This window comes from Pinus tabuliformis, chromosome Q (assembly GCF_031772625.1).
Source record: "Pinus tabuliformis cultivar Carrire ecotype Pingquan chromosome Q, CPIR1, whole genome shotgun sequence".
Taxonomy (NCBI): Eukaryota; Viridiplantae; Streptophyta; class Pinopsida; order Pinales; family Pinaceae; genus Pinus; species Pinus tabuliformis.
In genome coordinates, this window is record NC_142296.1 from 646842517 (window position 1) to 646862833 (window position 20317).

At 36.2% G+C, this 20317-nt stretch overlaps 1 protein-coding gene across 1 annotated transcript; it reads right to left on the reverse strand.

Moving 5' to 3' along the window:
• Positions 1-18815: 18815 nt before the first annotated feature.
• On the reverse strand, positions 18816-20057 carry LOC149221158 (heterogeneous nuclear ribonucleoprotein 1-like). The gene is made up of 2 exons (XM_089383661.1): positions 19833-20057; positions 18816-19727 (listed from the first exon to the last, which is right to left on the reverse strand). Exons 1-2 carry the CDS (start codon positions 20055-20057, stop codon positions 18816-18818), a joined length of 1137 nt encoding a protein of 378 aa, XP_089239787.1.
• Between the last annotated feature and the right edge of the window lie 260 nt (positions 20058-20317).

Consider the following 20317-nt stretch of genomic DNA (forward strand, 5'->3'; position numbering starts at 1 on the left):
ATTGCATATCTATGTGTACATAACTGTCTGTTCAAGATTTTAGCTACAGAAACTGCGCAACTCTGTAGCTGACCAACAATTCTGCAACTGACCAACAATTCTGCAGCTGAAAAACAATTTTGCAGCTATGTATTTAACTCAATGATCTACTTGCCAACAATGCATTCTAATTAGAAAATCATGATCAAAATTTATTGGATTTGTATAATGATTATGTCTTCAAGTATGATGGAGGAAACAAGAAGAACTGTAAGGGCGCTTTATCTGCAGGATCAATTCATGAATTTTTTATTAAGGATTGTTTTGCAAGAATCATCAAGCATTAGCAAATAGTATTTGCTTATCTTTATGAAATGCTATGATTCAAACATAAATTGAGGAAATTGTTTTCTTTTAGAAATTGTATTTATTATCGTGATTGTGAAATTGGACTAACCATTTGAAACGAAAACACGTCATGAACCTGTCAATTATGCAATTTTTTCGTATGTACCTAGAGAAATTGATCACTTCTCTTTGAACACACTTACGTTGTTGCAATGTTAGTGCCATGTTTATTTTCAGGTTCCAGGGCAATCAGAGAATTGAAGGAAGCCAATTATACATGGTTGGTTTTCTACGACCAATTTCAAGAAATATAAACCAATTGAATCCATTTCTATCATCCATAAATGCCATCATTTTTCCTCTCCAAACTCACAAGCTACCCAAGCATTTTCGCTAAGCATTGCCATCACCATTTTCCTTGCAAAGAGTCGCATGTTTCCTTCACATTTTCCATAATTTCCATTCATTAACCCATTAAGAGAGACATTCAGCTCGCTTACATGCTGATTTTTCCTTTTTCTTTCCATTCACTTGTTTACCCTCTTGTCATTTTCCCTTCCATAAAATAAACCTTGATCCACTGCAAAAATTTTCATTCATAGTCCTTCCAAAATCATCATTTCATGCTCGCGTTAGATGATGGAGGATTCATTAAGGCCTCCCTTCTAACAAGTCTTGGCCTATCGACATCAGCACATTATCTAGGTTAAGGGCTAGATTCCTTATTAGTACCTTGAGGCTTGTATGCATCAATGACAAGTTCTCTCACTGACAATCATGGGAATACATCAATGTCCCTTGATCGTTATATCTTGCAAGTGGCTTGACATCAGCTCATCTATTTGCACATTACAAGATGTACTTATGTACCTTGGTACTCGTTGACATTAATGGCGAGTTTGCATCACATTGGTTAACAACATTCATCAATGTTTCGTAATCCAATGACTTCTCTTCATGCTCAACAACAGCACATTCATTCGCATGGTTAGAATTGTACCATCGGGTTTGTAGCAGGTGAAGACTATATCATTTCAGCATTTTGCAGCATATACGATAGATTTAATAGCAGAAATAAAGAATCCACTTTCACCACCTCATCCACCATTTATGCAAACAAGAAGCAGATAAAATTACACATTCTATTCCATGATCCACAGCATCTACAACTTCTCTACATATGCTTTGTCCACTTCCTAGGTAAGTAAAGGTATGTTCTTTTCTAGATTTTAATCATAGAATTCCTTGGATACTGAAATTATAATTTTTGGAAAATAATTCACCATATTTCCTTTCTCATTTGAAAAAAAATTGTAAACACCTTTAGTTGGGGGGGGGGGGGAAGGGACATCCATTTATTATCACATCCATATCACTTCATTTCATCCTAACATACTTGTCCTAATCAATTATGATTGCATTATGGTTCAAAAGTTATGTGATTTGAAAATAAAGCCTAAATGATGAGCATATTATATGGTTGATTTAAAGATGCATTCTTAAATATGTTCAATGAATCTTGTTGCAACAAAAAGAAACAAGGTGTTGAAACACAAGAACCAATACCATTTAAAATTTGGTTTTTACACAAGAACCAACCAAACATGTTGCAATTCAATGTATGACGAGGAATACTTTGCAAAAAGAAATGAAATTGTCAAATTCAAAGTTTAAGGACATATGATATAAGCCAATCTCATTCAAAAGCAAATCATGATTAAACAATGCAGTAGATTGCATGAGGACATGCAATAATGTCAGTTGGGGGGTATGTAGAGCCTCCAAAATGTATTCAAAAGATAATCCACTTTCACCTTTATCACCACCATTTCACTCACATGTCGTAACTCCATGACCATATAACCTTTCATTATCCTCCATTTTTATAATTATATGGGTTACCTTTGTGTTTTCCAAAAGATAATGATTTCTAGTATTTTAAGCGAATTTATGGTTAAAACTTAGAAAAATGATATATACTTGCTACTACTTAAAAATTGCTTGAGTTTCATGACATGTGTAGGTCATTTGGAAGCTTCCAAGGCACCCTTATGTGGCCTCCAATGCTCAAATTCGAATTCCCTTCAAGATATGGAAGAATATTAGGATAAAGGTCAAAGACGATATGTGTCTCATCATTATCTATTTGAATTGTAACCCTATAAGATTTTCTAGGGATCTAGGGAGAGAATAATGGACCTCCATTAATGAGGTAGCTTCTTATGTTTTTGTATAAATAGGAGAGCCTTATCCTGTGTAAAGTTGGAGATACTCAGGTGGAAAGTTAAGATTACTTATGTTTTGAATGGAATTTAGATTTAGCACCATGTTCATGAGTGATGTTCACCTTGATTGGTAAGGCTTTCACTAGGAGCCTCTCAACTTGCCATCTCTCATGCTTTTGGATTAGCCACCTATAATGTGTGAGATTTATTGTTTTTCATAGATTAAGATTTATTGCTTTCATAGATTAAGATTTATTGCTTTCATATCTTTTCCTATGTGAGAGGTTAAGAGTGATCGTTCATTTTCTTTCAAACCTTTTCCTATGTGAGAGGTTAAGAGTGATTGTTTTTATTTTCTTTTCTACCTATAGGTTAAGAGCAATTATTTTTATTTTCTTTCCTATCTAGAAGTTAAGAGCAATTGTTTTTATTTTCTTTCATATCTTTTCCTGTGTGAGAGGTTAAGAATGATTGTTTTTTCTTTCATTTCATGTCATGTGGTTTTGATTATTCCTTTCAAAGGATCCTAATTTGATAATGCACACATGATCCCTTATAGTAGATTTCATTTCATGTAATTTCAATTCCGCATGATGAACTATAATTGTACTATAATTTCTTTTTAATAGAGTGTTGAATTAGATAGGTGAATTTGGTCTGTCATTATTTTGTTTTGTAGTTAGATTGATCTAAGTTGAAAGTTAATTTCTAGCATATACAATGCATGCACACTTCACAAGCTTTACGAAACCCACAGGTTGACAATTAAATGATAGGTAATTAAATTGCCTCAACAGTGATTTTCATAATCATATAAATGATAACCAAAATCATTAACACCATATCTAATAAAGGTACATTTCTTTGATTTTTCCTCAAGCTTTGTTCTATTTTCTTTATAAATGTGGACAAAGGCTTCACAACTAAAAGTCTTTAAAAATGAGTATTTTACCTTTTTACTTATCCATGCCTCCTCTAGAATACCACCATCCAAGGAACTTGAAGACCCTTTGTTTATTAGATAAACATTAGTATCTATAGCATTTGCCCAAAATTATAAAGGAAATCCCGCATGCAATCTCATGCACCTTGCACACTCCATGATTGTCCTGTTCATCCTTTCTGACAGACCATTTTGTTGTGGTGTTCCTAGAACTTTCTTCTCTCTGCAGATTCCATGCTCTGAATAATACTTATCAAACTCTTTGTTGCAGTATTCACCTCCATTATCTCATCTGAGACACTTCAACTTCTTTCTTGTCTCATTCTCAACCAAAGCTTTCCATTTCTTGAAAGTATCAAATACATCAGATTTATTTCAAATACAATAAATCCAGGGTTTTCTGGTTGCATCATCAATAAAAGTAACATAATAATGAGAGCCTCTGAGAGATGATACTTGAGCAGGTCCCCATACATATGTATGCACAAGTTCTAATTTTTCACTCTTTTTTTCTTTCCCAACTTTGATAAATCTAACTATTTTATGTTTTCCATAAACACAATTATCACAGAAATCCAAATCAACATGCTTCAAACCTAGCAACAAATTTCTTAAGTGGAGTATTTTCATCCCCTTCTCACTCATGTGCCCAATCCTATGATGCCACAATGTTGTATCTACTCCTGTGGAGGTTAAAGAATTAACAGAATTAGAAATACCACTACATAAATACAATGTACCAACATTTTTTCCTTTTGATATTACCAGGGCTCCTTTAATGACCTTCCAAGTTTTATCTGTAAAAGTAGTTACACAGCCTTCACCTCCCAAAAATTAGATTTCTTTTCAGATTTGGAACATGCCTTACCTCCTTCAATAGCCATTGGTTTCCTTTCTACTATTTTGTAAAAAAATTACCCATTCCAATGATTTTATAAGGTTTATCATCACCCAAATGAACTTGTCCAAAATCACCTTGAACATAATCATGAAAATGTTTCCTATCAGGTGTGGCATGGAATGGGGCCTCTGAATTTACCACTCAATGATAAATAATATTTTCTAATGAAAGAATCAAAGCATATTGCAACGCATCACCTGTCACATTAGCTTCATGATTGTTTTCTTGGTGTGTGTCTCCTTCTTTTCCCTTCCAAGACTTATAGTCTTTCTTCAGGTGTCCTTCTTCCCGCATTTCCAGCATACTATCCCCGATCTGGACTTGGATATGCCTTTCCTTGACTTACTGCGATATCCTGGGCTCTTTGCTTTTTCCATTTTTCTTCCCTAGTCTTTGTAGTCAATGCATTACCTAATGTCTCAACAAAGAATTTTTGTCGCATTTCCTCGCTAAGGATGGCACCGACAACATTATGAAACTTTAAAGTACTAGATCCAAAGACAAATTTACTCATGGCCATAACTAAGACATTCCAACTTTCCGGTAATGAGCACAAAAATAATAGAGCCCTAACTTCATAATCAAAATTTACCCCTATAGAACTTAACTAACTGGTAACAGTATTAAATTCATTTAAATGATCAACAACAGATTCATCTGCTGACATCTTCATATTAAATAAATGCTTCATAAGAAATACCTTGTTTGAGGATGATGGTTTTTCATATATTTTAGCCAATGTTATCATTAAACCCTCTGTTGTCGTTTCCTTTGAAATATTAAAGGTCACCAATGCTACTAGGCACAATCGTATTGTTCCAAGTACCTTTCTGTCGAGAATCTCCCATTCTGTGTTTGTCATACTCGCCGACTTCTCTATTTTTTTGCTCAATGGTAGGTACATACCTTTCTTATACAAATAATCCTCCATCTGCATCTCCATAGATGGTATTTTTGGCTGTTAAATTTCTTGACCCTAAACCTACCATCTTTTGCCATTGCTCCCACTTGAGCCAGGAAGTTACCCTTCTCTCCTGTGATTTTATCAAGAAAATAGACCTTTGGTTCTGATACCAGTTGTTAGAAAATTATATATTACAAAGCAATGAAACACATAAAATATTTCAAAAACACAAACAAAGAAAACGCATAAAACAAGAGAGACACGAATATATGTGGTTCACCTAATTTGGGCTACGTCCATAGAGAAACAATCATTCCTTCCTTTTATATTATCCAACAAAATGAAGAGATACAACCTAAAGGAGATCCGATGTAATTTCCCCTTCACTCTCACACAGTCTCCTCTCTCTTTCTCGCTCAGAATATGCATATATACAACCGCAATACAATTCCCTCATAAAAATCGAGGGGTTTCCCTCTAGGGCCAAAAACACTAAATTAAACATAACTTCTACCATCATATCATCTTCCTAATGAACGACCCAAATTGACTATGAAATTACAATATTTTACAAGGAAATTTTACATCTATTTTTAGCTTCAGGGGTGTTACTCGCGAACCCCTGCCAGCCGCAATACAATTCCCTCATAAAAATCGAGGGGTTTCCCTCTAGGGCCAAAATCCCTAAATTAAACATAACTTCTACCATCATATCATCTTCCTAATGAACGACCCAAATTGACTATGAAATTACAATATTTTACAAGGCAATTTTATATCTATTTTTAGCTTCAAGGGTGTTACCCGCGAACCCCTGCCAGGGGAGGGCTCATAAAATCGTTGTTGTCCCTCCTGGATCCCCCTGACAGCGGCTAAACGAGCGGAATTTTTGACCCATTAGGAACTAGGGTCCAACACGGCGATACCTATGAATAAAGAAGATATTCAGGCTCCACACCCAACATATGTTTGTTTGACGAAAATATGAGAAAGCGCGAGAAGATAATGTCATAGTGGGACATACCCCCTTGTCATATTCAGGTTGGTTTTAGTTTTAGGAATCCATCACAACCATTTTCCCCATAGATCTATGTTATAACACTCAGAGCATGGGGATTCCTCTTTCCCTTCAGATTGTTGTGAGATTTTTTCATTTTTCTTGTACATTCAAATTTAGGGTTTCATAATAATAAACATAGTTATGAGGAATAGTCGGAAGATAATGTCATCATGGGATGTACCCCCTTCTCGGATTCAAGTTGGTTTTAGTTTTCGAAATTCATCTATCCATTTTCCTCATAGATCTATGCTATAACACTCAGAGCACAGAGATTCCTCCCAACCTTCAAATTGTTGTGACATTTTTTTAATTTTCTTGTACATATAGATTTATGGTTTCATAATAATAAACATGGTTAGAGGTTTTTGTATAAATGAATGTTTATGTGTAGGCCCAATAGTTGCAAGTATTTACTATGCAATATGTTGGGAACGGGAATAAAAACAAAGAAGGGGAAGTCAAATTCACTTTATCAGCAAGGGCAGAACCTTCCATTTCATCCTCAGATCATAATTGGCCTTCATCTTCAACTATGAAATTTAAAGTAGGGATCTCCCACAATGCCTCCCCACCATAGTGTAGTGATGACAAGGATGTTCATTACATGTTTGTACTTGGAGAGAATTTGACACCTCAATTTCATAACAAATATTTCGCCTCACTATTATTTATTTGATCTCCAATGGTTTTTTCCTAAATGTTAGTATGGTATCTCAGCAAGCATTTTTAGGTTTATTGTTTGATACCACAACCTAGTTTACAAATAATCCATTTCCTTGATGTGTTTTGCTCATATGTCTTCTGCTCTATACTCTATAGATAAAATAATCAGTAAAATGGGGCAAGGTAAGGATCTAGGAGACATTGTATGTTGGATTTTTCTTGTCATATATCATGTATTCGATCAATTTTATTTTAATGAGAGTATGGCCAATATTTGTAGGTACATTTGGGCAAGTTTTGGAACGTTGGGAATGAAAATCAAAGGATCTCATAGCTATCAAAATAATTCATGGCTTAAAAAAGTACCAAGAGGTAACAATGATTCAAGTTGATTTCCTTCGTGAAGTTGCTAAATACGATAGAAATAACATATAATGTGAAGAAGTATTTGTTTTGATGTTTTACTTTGCATGCGTTATTTTTACATGTACAATTTAATAGATGGGCATGTTGGGCATGTGGCCTAACACCCCTGGATAATTTTTTTATTCAAAATATACATGTAGTACTTGTAAATGGTTGTATGAGATGTATGACATCTCCCCATACAGTTGTGTGCGGATGAGGGAATGGTCTAACTATCAAAATCACACTTGCATCATCAGAATTTTGTAGCAACTTATATCTTCATTTTTATTTTTATTTTTCACAAAGATTGAGTTCTCTGCATTTCGTATTTGGTTGTTATTGTGTATTTTTAAGGTTGTGGATGGAGGTGAAAAGAAGTTTTAGAGAAGCTTGGGCCAAGCATACATGATTTCCTATGAAAAAATAAAATAAAAATTACCACCCATCTCCCATTGAATTTGTACGAGATGGTGGAAGGAAAATATCGAAGTCTATGGCATGTGTGTAGAAAATACTCACTTGAATCTTGACATATGCATTGGGAGGGTTGAAATATTTTGATTTTATATTAAATGTTTGTCTGCAACTCTACTTCATCGGTCATGTTAACTCCCAATTTATGAGATTGGATTGTCATGGGCCTTTTTAAGGGTACTAATAATTTCAATCCAAGGTTTCCTTATCCTAATGTTGTCAATTGTGTGTGGTAGATATGCATGAGTTGAAACTCGTTCACATAGACTTAAAGCCTGAAAATATACTTTTCGTTTCTTCAGACGATGTGAAGATTGCAGATTGCAAGACAATTTTCCAGTGTTTTATGCTTTGTGTTTAAGTGATTATGATTGGAATTGTATTGGTTGGCTTAACATATCTATGTCAATGAGGGATACTTAATTTATAATATTGGTTTATATGATAGGAAGCAACAATTTTCCTACATCCTTCACGCAATAGACAGAGTTAGGGTTATATTTCTCTATTTTTCTTCTTTCCATAATTACTCCAACATTACTAGCAAGAACCCCCTATTTCGTTAGGGTGATAGTATCTGTTGACACCTAATCCGAAACGGATGAGGTGAAGCCAGACAGTCATCTAGAAGATGAACTGATCCGTTTTGTATTTGTATAAATAAAGTACTAGCTAATGAATAAATCAATCAGTGTTTTTCTCTCGCTCAATGTGGGGTTACCTCGTCTGACATGGTATCAGAGCCAAGTTCCAGGAATAGATGTAACTCCTCTGCCAGGTTTCTGCTGCCTCATGAAACCTCTGTGCATCCGTTTTCTCTGAGAGACCGCTGCCCCTCTGACCTGAATTCGCTGCCCCTCTGACCTGACAACGCATCTGTGCATCCGTTGTTCTTGAGTACGCTGACATAGTGACAGTGAATAGTATTCAATGCTGCCCCTCTCTGCGCGTGGTATACAGCGTTGCCTGAGCGTTTTTTTACTGCCTCTCTAGGCATGAATTACTGTTTCTCTGATACTGTTATGGTTAGAACAACCGGCTACAGCTCGGCCGAGAACCATAGGAGAATCGCAAAGCTGGTCAGAAATTGGTGTTTCTATACAAACACATAAAGTCGACGAAGAGCCGCCGTCCAATCCGAGAACCACGCCCGGGCACGCTCAATTTTTCATACGTTTTGATGGCGGGCACTAAAGCAAGGGAAGGGGCTTGACCTTTCTGAGACCAAAACTGCTTCAAATAAATTACAGTGTCATCGCTGATTTGGTATTGTCGTTTGCTCAAATAAAACGTATGTATATGCCTTGATTTGACCAGCATACAGCCACTTCAATGCGCTGTTTTCATAAGTTTTTTTTGAATTCGCTGCTTGAATGAGTCATTTGGACGCTGTTTTGGAAAGCAGTTTGAATAGTTTAAGTATGACATGGTAGGACATGGTATAGTTTTAGACGCTGGAAGAGATAAACCGTGCTCCTTTTTTTTGCTAATAAACCGTGTCGAAGCAAACAGATTTATACCAGATTCGCAGAAAATAGTGTTCGATTCATTCAAAGTTTGCTAACAACTGATGAATCTAGAAAAACCGGTCAAGCAATTTTAGTTTTTAATTGAATCTCCAATCAGCTTTCTTAAATTGGCGGTCTTAGTGCAGAATGCATATTTGTGGCCTTTTGAGAACTTTTCTTTTTTTTCTCAAGGCATGGTTCTCTTGATTGAAGTCGCTATGTAATCTGTGAATGCCAAGAGATGATTTTAATGACGGTTTTGGCATAAAGTTGTGCTGTTAATTTTTCAAATTATGGCAGTTTTGAGTATTGAATAGGAAGCAGTTTTCAAAGCAGTCACAGTGTGTGTTTATATCAGTGAGAGTTTTTTATATCAAAGCATCTATAGTATTGCATGATATATATTGAAGTGATCCATGAGATTTTTTATATAAGAAATGCTGATATGCTGATGCAAATGTTAGTGCATAAGGCTGTGGCATAAGATTTTTTTTCAGCAGAAGTCTTTTATCAACAGAAGTTTTTTTTTTAGCAGAAATATTTTTACAGAATGCATTCAATCATTTCTATGGTCAGAATAGTTCTCACTGGCAAGGAGAACTATTCTGAATGGTCCCGGATGGTAAAACACACCCTTATCTACAATGAGCTGTGGAAAGGTGTGTGTGTCGGAGAAGAAGACAGAGACCCTGTGCAGCCCACATCAGACAAAGAACTCGCCATTTGGGAAAACAAGAACAGCAAAGCCTTTGCATTGATCGCAGCATCTGTCAATGAGGAAGTAAGTCGTCATATTTCCTGCTATTCCACTGCCTTTGAAGCTTTACAAAAGCTGAAAGAACTCTATGATACACATTCTGCACTTGAAGTTGTTCAGCTCATGATTAAACTCTTCACTCTTGAACTGAAAAATAATGATCCTCTTGCTCTTGCATCTGAAATAAAGTCTATAATGCATGATATAAAATCCACTAAGGTTGAGTTGGATATCTCTCTTATTGCCTTTCTCAAAGCACTCTATCCTACCTACTCCAATTATCTTGAGTCTTTACAAGCAAATGGAAACCTTAAAGATATAACCTTTGACTCTCTTGTGAAAAAGTTTGCTGAAAGAGAGAAAGCCTTTGGAAAGAAAACAGTCCCTGAATCTTCTGAAGAGACTGTTTGCCTTGCTCACAAAGAAAAGCATCCTGCTCAAGATTCTGCAAGAGGAAGAGGTGGACGAAGAGGAAGAGGAAGATACTTCAGAGGCAGGGGGGGCAGACATTCTCAAGCAGAAAAGGCAGATCTGCATTGCATTCGCTGCAAACGAAATGGATCACATGATGCTTCTACATGCAAGCTACCATGGGACAAAGTTGAGTAGAGAAGAAATCAGCAGAAAGGTAAAACTGATGACTCAGACAAAGGTAAAGCACCTGAATCTGCACACTATATTGAGGCACAATGTAATATTGGAGTAAATGAAGATTTGTTTAATGCTTCACTTGCTTCTTCGAAAAATGACTGGTTGCTTGATTCAGGAGCAACCTGTCATATGACTCATAGGAGAGATTTCTTTGAAGATTTCACTAACAATGTTGATGGAGCAGTATACTTTGCAGATCAGTCAAAAATAAAGCCATCAGGGCTTGGCACAATCAGGCTTAAACTGCCTGGTCTTCCAGACTTTCTTCTGGATCATGTTCTATATCTCCCACAGCCGAAGAGAAACTTGTTGTCCCTGGTTCACATCCGCCAGCAAGGTCACTCCATTCACATGTTTGATGGCAAGCTTGAGGTAAGAAAGGCATCTGACCACTCACTTGTCATGAGGGGTATAGAAGAAGAAAGAATCCTTAAACTGCAAGGAACCTCTGCTCATGCACAACATTTCTCATATATTTCTCTTCATGAAGAAGGTGCACTTCCATCAAGTTTATTATCGCATGCTAGATTTGGACATTTAAACTATGATAGTCTCCGCTTGTTGAAGAAAAATGGTGTTGCTGGTTTGCCTACAATTCCTAGAAAACATAAACAATGTGATGCTTGCATTCTAGGAAAGCACAACAAACAGTCTTTTCATGATTCACATTCAAGAGCACATAGGAAGCTTGAACTTATTCATTCAGATTTATGTGGTCCAATGCCTGTTTCTTCTGCAAATGGAAATAAATATATCATGACACTTATTGATGATTACACCAGAATGTGTTGGGTTTACTTATTGAAGAACAAATCTGATGCTTTTCAAACATTCAAGAATTTTCATAAATGGATTGAAAATGATGCACAATCTCATATTGGGTCTATTCGCACTGATAATGGAAAAGAATATACATCAAATGTATTTGAACACTATCTTCGCCAACATGGGATTAAACATCAAACAACTGTGCCTTATAATCCTCAATAGAATGGTGTAGCTGAAAGAATGAACAGAACAATTTTGAATATGGTACGATCCATGCTTTTCTTCAAAAATGTAAAGACAATGTTTTGGGCTGATGTTGTTCTATGTGCTGCATATATAAAGAATAGATGTCCATCTAGTGCTATAAGAAACAAGACTCCTTATGAATTGTGGTATGGACATGTTCCTTCGGTAAAACATCTCAGGATATTTGGTACCACCTGTTATGCTTTAATACCAAAGGTACATAGAAACAAACTTGGTGCTAGAAGTCGTAAGTGTATCTTCCTGGGGTATTCAAACACATCTAAAGCATACCGCCTTTATGATGAAGTAAATAAAAAGTTTGTTTTATCTAGAGATGTTATTTTTCTTGAATCATCCAAATCTGACAGTGTTGTTGAGCGACAACTTGATCGCTTGGATAGATTCACAAAACCAAAATCATTTCAAGAGTTTGATAATCAGATTCCACATCTTGAAGGGGGGATTCCTATACTAGATCAACATGTGGAATCTTCTTCTGAAGAACAATCTCCCCTGCATGACACTCCAACAACGGATGATGCTTTAAGTGATGTAATTGATAGAATTGGGAGACTCAATCTTGATTCAGACCCAACTCAATCAACAGAACAGCCTGGACCATCTCAGAAAGGTCCCCCAAAGTGGCTGACAAAGACACTTGAAATTGTTCATCCTGATGAAATTGGAAAAACAGGAACCCGAAATTCAAACCGACAAGATGGAGGTGATGTAGATAACTCTAATTCACCTGTTGATATGGATGTTACTTATGATTGTGAATTGAACTTGTCTACAGATTTTGAACCAACTTCCTCCAAAGAAGCTGCTTCTCATGATGAATGGAAAGAAGCGATGCAGAAGGAGTATGATGCCCTCATAAAGAATGGCACTTGGAAGCTGGTTGATCCTCCATTTGGAACCAAACCAATTGGCTGCAAGTGGGTCTACAAGAACAAGTACAAAGCTGATGGCTCACTTGACAAGCACAAAGCTAGGCTTGTGGCAAAAGGTTTTGCACAGAAGGAAGGGGTCGATTATGAGGAAACTTTTGCTCCCACAGCAAAATGGGCCACCATCCGAACACTCTTTGCACTAGCTGCTCAGAACGGTTGGAAAGTCCATCAAATGGATGTAAAAACTGCATTCTTGAATGGAGATCTAAAAGAGAATGTTTTTATGTCCCAGCCTGAAGGATTTGCTGTGAAAGGACATGAACACAAAGTATGCAAACTTGTGAAATCCTTGTATGGCCTCAAACAAGCACCACGAGCCTGGTATGAAAAACTAACTGAGCATCTTCTGAAACTCAACTTCAATCATTTTGATCTTGATGATGCAACTTTATTTGTCAAGAAAGTTGGCAAAACAGTTGTATATCTTGTGGTATATGTAGATGATCTTTTAATGACAGGGAACAATGAAAGCTATATTGCATCCATAAAGAAAGAATTAGGAAATTTTTTTGAAATGACTGATTTGGGCTATGTTCATTACTATCTTGGCATTGAAATAACCCAACAACCAAAGTCCATATTTCTTTCTCAAAAGAAATACATTGGAGATTTGTTATACAGATTTGGCATGACAGAGTGCAATCCCCTTTCTACTCCAATGGAACAAAACTTGAAGCTCACATCTACTGAAGGAAAGGAATTTGAGGATGCAACTAAGTATAGACAGCTTGTAGGAAGTCTCATCTACCTCACTACTACCAGACCAAACATTTCATTTGCTGTTGGAATCCTCTCCAGGTTTATGCAAAGGCCTTGTGAGGGACATTGGTCTGCTGCAAAAAGAGTCCTAAGGTACTTGAAGGGAACTCAAGACCTTGGAATCAAGTATACACAGGTGGACGACTTCAACTTGATTGGATACTCTGATTCAGACTTCGATGGAGACAAAGAAACTGGGGTATCTACTTCAGGATATGCTATGAGTCTTGGATCAGGAGCTGTCTCCTGGAGATCACGCAAACAATCAGTACCAGCAGATTCCACAACAGAAGCAGAATACGTGGCAGCAGCTGAAGCAACGAAAGAAATTGTGTGGCTCAGGAAAATTCTTGAAGATTTGCAGGTAAAACAAATACAATCAACTCCACTCATGATTGATAACACATCTGCAATAAAGTTGGCCAAGAACCCAAAGTTCCATGATCGTACTAAGCACGTCAATACTAAATATCATCTGATCCGACATCATGTTGAGGCCAAAACAATCCATCTCCGTCATTGTTCCACAAAGGAGCAAATTGCAGACATCTTCACCAAAGCGCTTGGAAGAGAAAAGCTTGAAAGATTCAGAATGATGCTTGGACTCACCAACATCCCTTCAGATTAAGGGGGGGAATGTTGACACCTAATCCGAAACGGATGAGGTGAAGCCGGACAGTCATCTAGAAGATGAACTGATCCGTTTTGTATTTGTATAAATAAAGTACTAGCTAATGAATAAATCAATCAGTGTTTTTCTCTCGCTCAATGTGGAGTTACCTGGTATGACAGTATCCTGCCAAATTCTCAGCGTGCAATGGTCGAAAGGTTGATTCTAACACAATTTGGAAATCCCCTATTAGGAATTTAAAATAGTCAAGTTTGGTCTAATTTTTCTCGCCATATTTAGAATTTCTCCACCAATTAGAATCTCAAACAATCAAGTTTGGTTTAGGGTTTCGATCATATTTACAACTTCTCAACTAATTATTCTGCCAGACGATGGATCATTCCTAGAGTTAGAGTTTTAGTCATAATTGCAAATTTTGTCACGTATGTATGAGTGTTTGAGCAACATTTGACTTGGATGATACTGATGATTACTTGCTTTGTGTCCTTCATTCCTTTCAGTTGACCTCCTCCATTCATTCCATGAATTCCCATCCCTATAGGAAAAAGCAAATGCAACGCACTAAACATTCATCTTCATCTTTATCTTTATATTTTAATGTTATGCTTGATCTATGTATTAATATTGATATCAATAAGTTTGAAATAATTTTTATTCTTTTATATCGTGTAATATACATTATATATAATTTTCATATTTTTTTGGGTAGTAGTTCTATGCAAAAGGAAGAGAGACATTATATTTTGTAAATGCTTATAGCATTGCAATATTATGCTCATATGTCTTCTCCTCTATGCTCTGCAAATAAAATAATCAGTAAAATGGGGCAAGATAAGGATCTAGGAAACATTATGTGTTGGATTTTTCTTGTTATGTATCATGTATCCGATGAATTTTGTTTTGATGGGAGTATGGCCAATATTTGTAGGTATGTTTGGGAAAGTTTTGGAGCATTGGGACCAAAAATCAAAGGATCTTGTAGCTATCAAAATCATTTGTGGCTTAAAAATGTACCAAGAGGTAGCAATGATTGAAATTGATGTCCTTCAAGAAGTTTCTAAATATGACAGAAATAGCACATAGTGTGAGGAAGTATCTGTTATGAATAATTACTATGCATGTGTTATTTTTACATGTGGAATTTAATACATGGGCATGCTTGGCATGTGACCCAACATTCCTGGATAATTTTTTGATTCAAATTATACATGTAGTACTTGTAAATGGTTGTCTGAGATGTATTCCATCTCCTCATCTCCCCAAAAATTTGTGTGTAGATGTGGGAATGGTTTTATTATCGGAATCACACTTGCATCATCAATATTTTGTAGCAACTTATATCTTCATTCTTTTTTTGTTTCACAAATGCTGAGTACTTTGGGTCCGAATTTCAATGCTTGTCTCACTATATTTGTGGAGATATGATCTGAGGACGTTAGGGTTTTTGCAAACTCCCGAATTACATTCCAAACAGGTGACCTGCGGAAAAGCATCATAACTTTTGTTTTGAGCATCTGATTGAAATTTCGTAAGAATTTTCAGAAACATGATGGCTTGTAGTTTTCTGTATATCAGTTTTAGGTACTAAATTTGAAACAGTGACACGTGGCACATCGTACAAGTTTGCTCTACTAAACTATTTTATAATCAGGTCACCGTGGGAGATTTGGCATATCTCTTCCTTGGAGAATCCAATATTTATCATACTTGCAGGGTTAGAAAGAGGACTCAAAAGGCTACTGCAGAACGAGATTTTAGATAACCGAGTTCCGCAGTTACAGAGATACAACAGATTTAATATCGAGCTCTTACAAAGTGAAAAAAAGGTGTGTAGTTTTTTTTAAATTTTGCATAAGATTGGTTTGAAAGATTAGTTTGAAGAAATTCAAAGGGAATAGTGAAGAATTATTAGCATTAATTAATTCCCCGAAAAAAGAAAATGGAAACACCTAGTAAGCAACCTGAAAGCTCTAGCATGACTTGTGAAGAAGAGGAAGAAATGCAACATGATTTATCAAAATTACAAGACCAAGTACAATAAATTTCACTCTCATTAAAGGTAAATGAAGCCAAGATGAATGGCGTGGAAGCTAATATGAATGGAATGCAAGTTAAGATGGAAGCTAAGATGGATGGCGCGGAAGCTAAGATGAATGGCATGGACAATAAGATGGAAGAATTGAAGATAAATTTGAATAAATTGCTACAAGAAATGGTCACTAATGGTGAAAGGGTAGTAAAGGAAACTCATGATGAAAACAAAAGAAATTTTAATCATGATTTCATAGACTCTAATATTGGATTGAAAACCCACCATGTTCCAAAAATCGATATGAGGAAGTTTGATGGCAAGGATCCCAGAACATGGATACTACAAATGGAGTTATTTTTCTATCTCCATAATGTGCAAAACACATAAAAGGTACGTATTGCAACTTTATATTTGGAACGAAATCAGTTTGTATGGTATCGATGGCTTTGCTCTCATAAACAAATCGTCACTTGGGCAAGTTTTATGGAATAAATGATAGCACATTATGAGGATACAAAAAGCAACGCCTTTTTTAACCAATTGATAAATCTCAAACAAAAGGGTTCAATGATGAAGCACATTGAGGACTTTCAAAAATTGAACATAAGGGTAAAAGATATTCCAAATGAGCATAAGATTGATGTGTTCATAGGGACTTTAAAGGGTAACATCCAACATCAGATTTTCCTTTGAGAACATGATTCATTGGAGAAGGCATTCAGGCTGGCAAGAAAAATGGAAAGCAAAATTATGAAAACCAGGAAGCCCACCACTCACAACTATAAAGATAAAAGTGTTGTTTCCCCTAGCCTTCCACAACCTACAAGGCTGACACCACAACAATTGGAAGAAAAAATAGCAAAAGGGATTTGTTATAGTTGTGATAACAAATACACTGAAGGTCATAAGAGTGCTAAGAATAAATTATTCTACATAGATTGTGAAGAGGAGGAAGAAAATGAACAAGAAATGTCAAAAGAAGAGGATATACAACAGGAAAAAACTCTGGAGAAAGAATAAATGAATCCAACCATATCTTGTAATGCATTGGCTGGAATTACCACTCCTCAAACTATCAAGATAGGACATATCAAGAAGAAAAATGTAATAGTGTTGATTGATTTAAGCAGTACCCATAATTTTATTCATTGTAAGATAACCAAAGAATTGAATTGATTCCTATATCTAGCACCAAAGTGTCAATTGATGGTTGCAAGTGGAGGAATCATAAATTGCTCTAAAAAGTGCCATAATATCAAGCTATCCATGGGAGAATATGTATTGAATAGCCCAATGCTTTCCATTCCAATGGATGGTGTTGATGTTGTACTAGGAGTCTAATGGCTACAATCGTCCAGGTACAATAGCTTTTAATTTTCAAGAACTTTTCATGAAATTTTGTGCGTAAAGAAAAGAAGTTGAATTAAGGGGTATTGCAGGGAAACCGAGAAAGATAATCAGCTCTAACGGAAATTGAAATTGAAAAAGAGTGAAATTGAACGTATGGTTGCAGAAATGTTAGATGCTGGTATAATTCAACCTAGTCAAAGTTCTTTCTCTGCTCTAGTAGTATTGGTGCACAAGAACGATGGATCATGGCGCATGTGTCCGGATTATAGGGAGCTCAACAAACTCACTATTAAAGATAAATTTCCCATCCCTGTCATTGATGAATTATTAGATCAATTGCATGGATCAATTTACTTCACCAAGTTGGATCTTTGTTTAGGATATCATCAAATCATAATGAAGACTAAAGACATTCTGAAAACAACATTTAGAACTCATGAGGGTCATTATGAATTTTTGGTCATGCCTTTTAGCCTCACCAATGCACCTTCTACATTTCAAGGTTTGATGAATTCCATTTTCAAACCCTTCCTTAGAAAATTTGTGTTATTATTTTTTGATGATATATTAATCTACTAGCAAGTCTTGGAAGGATCATGTTGAACGTGTTGACAGGGTGCTCAAACTATTGGAGGAAAAAAAATTATATGCAAAAAGCTCCAAATGTTTCTTTGGAGTACAATTAGATGTATTTTCCAATGTGGTCAAATTAAAGGTATTGTTTAGTATGTCATTAACCCACATGCTATGTCAGAGGTTCGTTGAGTGAAACCCCAATATGTGTGATGTTATAGCCTCATGTTTTAATAGAAGAGATTTAGAATTACAATGAGTGATTTATTCCAATATACTTTTTGATCCTTAACATCAGAGATATAAGGAATTATATTTGCCATTAAAAAACACTTATTACAATGTAAATATTTACAATTTTTAACAGTAATCAACTTTATAAACATAAATGTTCATTAAAATTGTAATTGAAATACAATTCATGTAGTAAAATAGGTCAAGTAAAAATAATAAAAACTCCTCGTTAAAACTATGTTTAAAATATTTTTAACAGAAAAAATAGATAAATATATTTTTGTATTATCATGATCAAATTCTCAGTGATTACTGTTGATTAACCAGATAATCTAGTACGCGGCTCCTTGATATGCTATAAGCCTGACACAACTCCCACAATCTTTCTAGTTGTTGATCTCGTTCTCTTAGAGGAGTCTCCATTACTAGAGCTGCGACATGTGTCCCTCTATGCATCTCCATATCCCACACTTGCTGAGCCATATGGTGGGACTCCCATTTCAAACACATTGTTCTGTGCTGCATAACCAGCATTGTTGCCATTTGACTGCCCATTGTCAACTTGAGCTGCTCCATAGGGATTAATGCCCCTACTCCCTGTGTCTTCGTATCCAACAAAGCTACCTGTGTTTCCATAAGGCATGGCTGGAGCACCCCACATACTTGAACCTGGAGTAGCTGTAGCACCATTGCCATATAATCCTCCATTCCCTGCAGTGTCTACTCCGTAGGCAACAGGACCTCCGTAGCTAGAAATATTGTTTACAAAACTAGTGTTACCATAGCCATTACCAGTAATGGCAGGTCCATATCCTGCAGCAGTTCCATAACTGGAAACATTATACCCAGCAGGTCCATATGAAGAATAGCTACCTGTTTCTCCCACTGCAGCACTATAACCAGTGTTCATTGGAGGAAAATGGCCCGCTGAAGGAATTGGAGTAGAATTGAAGCCACGCGCATTGCTGAAACTAAAATTCCCTCCTCTACCTACAGGAAAACGACCATGGCCAGTAGAAAGTTCCTTGGGCACTGATCGTTTGACTTCAACCATCTTCCCATTGAGCTCATAAAAGGGTGTTTGCACAACAATATCTACAGTATCTTCTGAGTCAAATGTGATGAAGCCAAACCCTCGAGATGATTGAGTTACGGGATCATACATCACAACTGCATGGGTGATTGTACCAAACTGGTTAAAATATTCCCTCAAGTCATTCTCAGTAACAGTGGGTGGTAGGCCACCCACAAATATCTTCTTTGTCCTACTTTGATTTTGGCCACTATAACCATGTGTAATATCCCTACTCCTATTTATGTTATTCTGCTCATCTCTGGAAATTGCTTTTCTAACTTCCACCTAAATATTTGCAGAAGAAGACAGAAACATGAACTAGTTATAACATGCTGCTCATAAATCTTCAAGTCATGAGAAAAGAAGAAGAGGTTAAGAAAAGAAACTTACTATTCGGCCATCGATGTTGTGCTTGGAATCCAAGAGAAGTCTTTCTGCCACAGTTGGATCTGCAAAAACAAGAAAGCCAAACCCTCGTGACCTGCCTGTGAACTTATCCTTCATGATCACCACTTCCACTAAATCACCAAATGTCATAAAATAATCCTTCAGTCGCTCCTCTGTTGTCTCCCATGGTATCCCACCAAGAAAAACCCTCCCTTGCTTTGATTCCATATTACACCAAATCTGCTTCATACAAACACCAAATATCAAATCCGAATAATACAACCAAACCAAAAATCGTACAGTTCGGCGGATAATTATAAAGTAAGAGGATAAAAGAGATTCTGCTTTGCGCACCGTTTAAAGTAAAAAGCAGAGCAATTTTGATTATAAATCTCGATCGATAAAGGAAGATGGAAGGAGTGGTCTGCAGTATGAATATTTGTATCGAAGCAGTCTCTGGAGAATTACCGATGCCCCGCGAGGATCTG

Excerpts from the sequence above, each read along its gene's own strand:
- LOC149221158 (XM_089383661.1), bottom strand. The coding sequence starts at position 20,057 with ATGGAATCAAAGCAAGGGAGGGTTTTTCTTGGTGGGATACCATGGGAG. Across the intron at positions 19,728-19,832 it reads ACAACATCGATGGCCGAATA|GTGGAAGTTAGAAAAGCAAT; the intron begins GTAAGTTTCTTT and ends GCAAATATTTAG.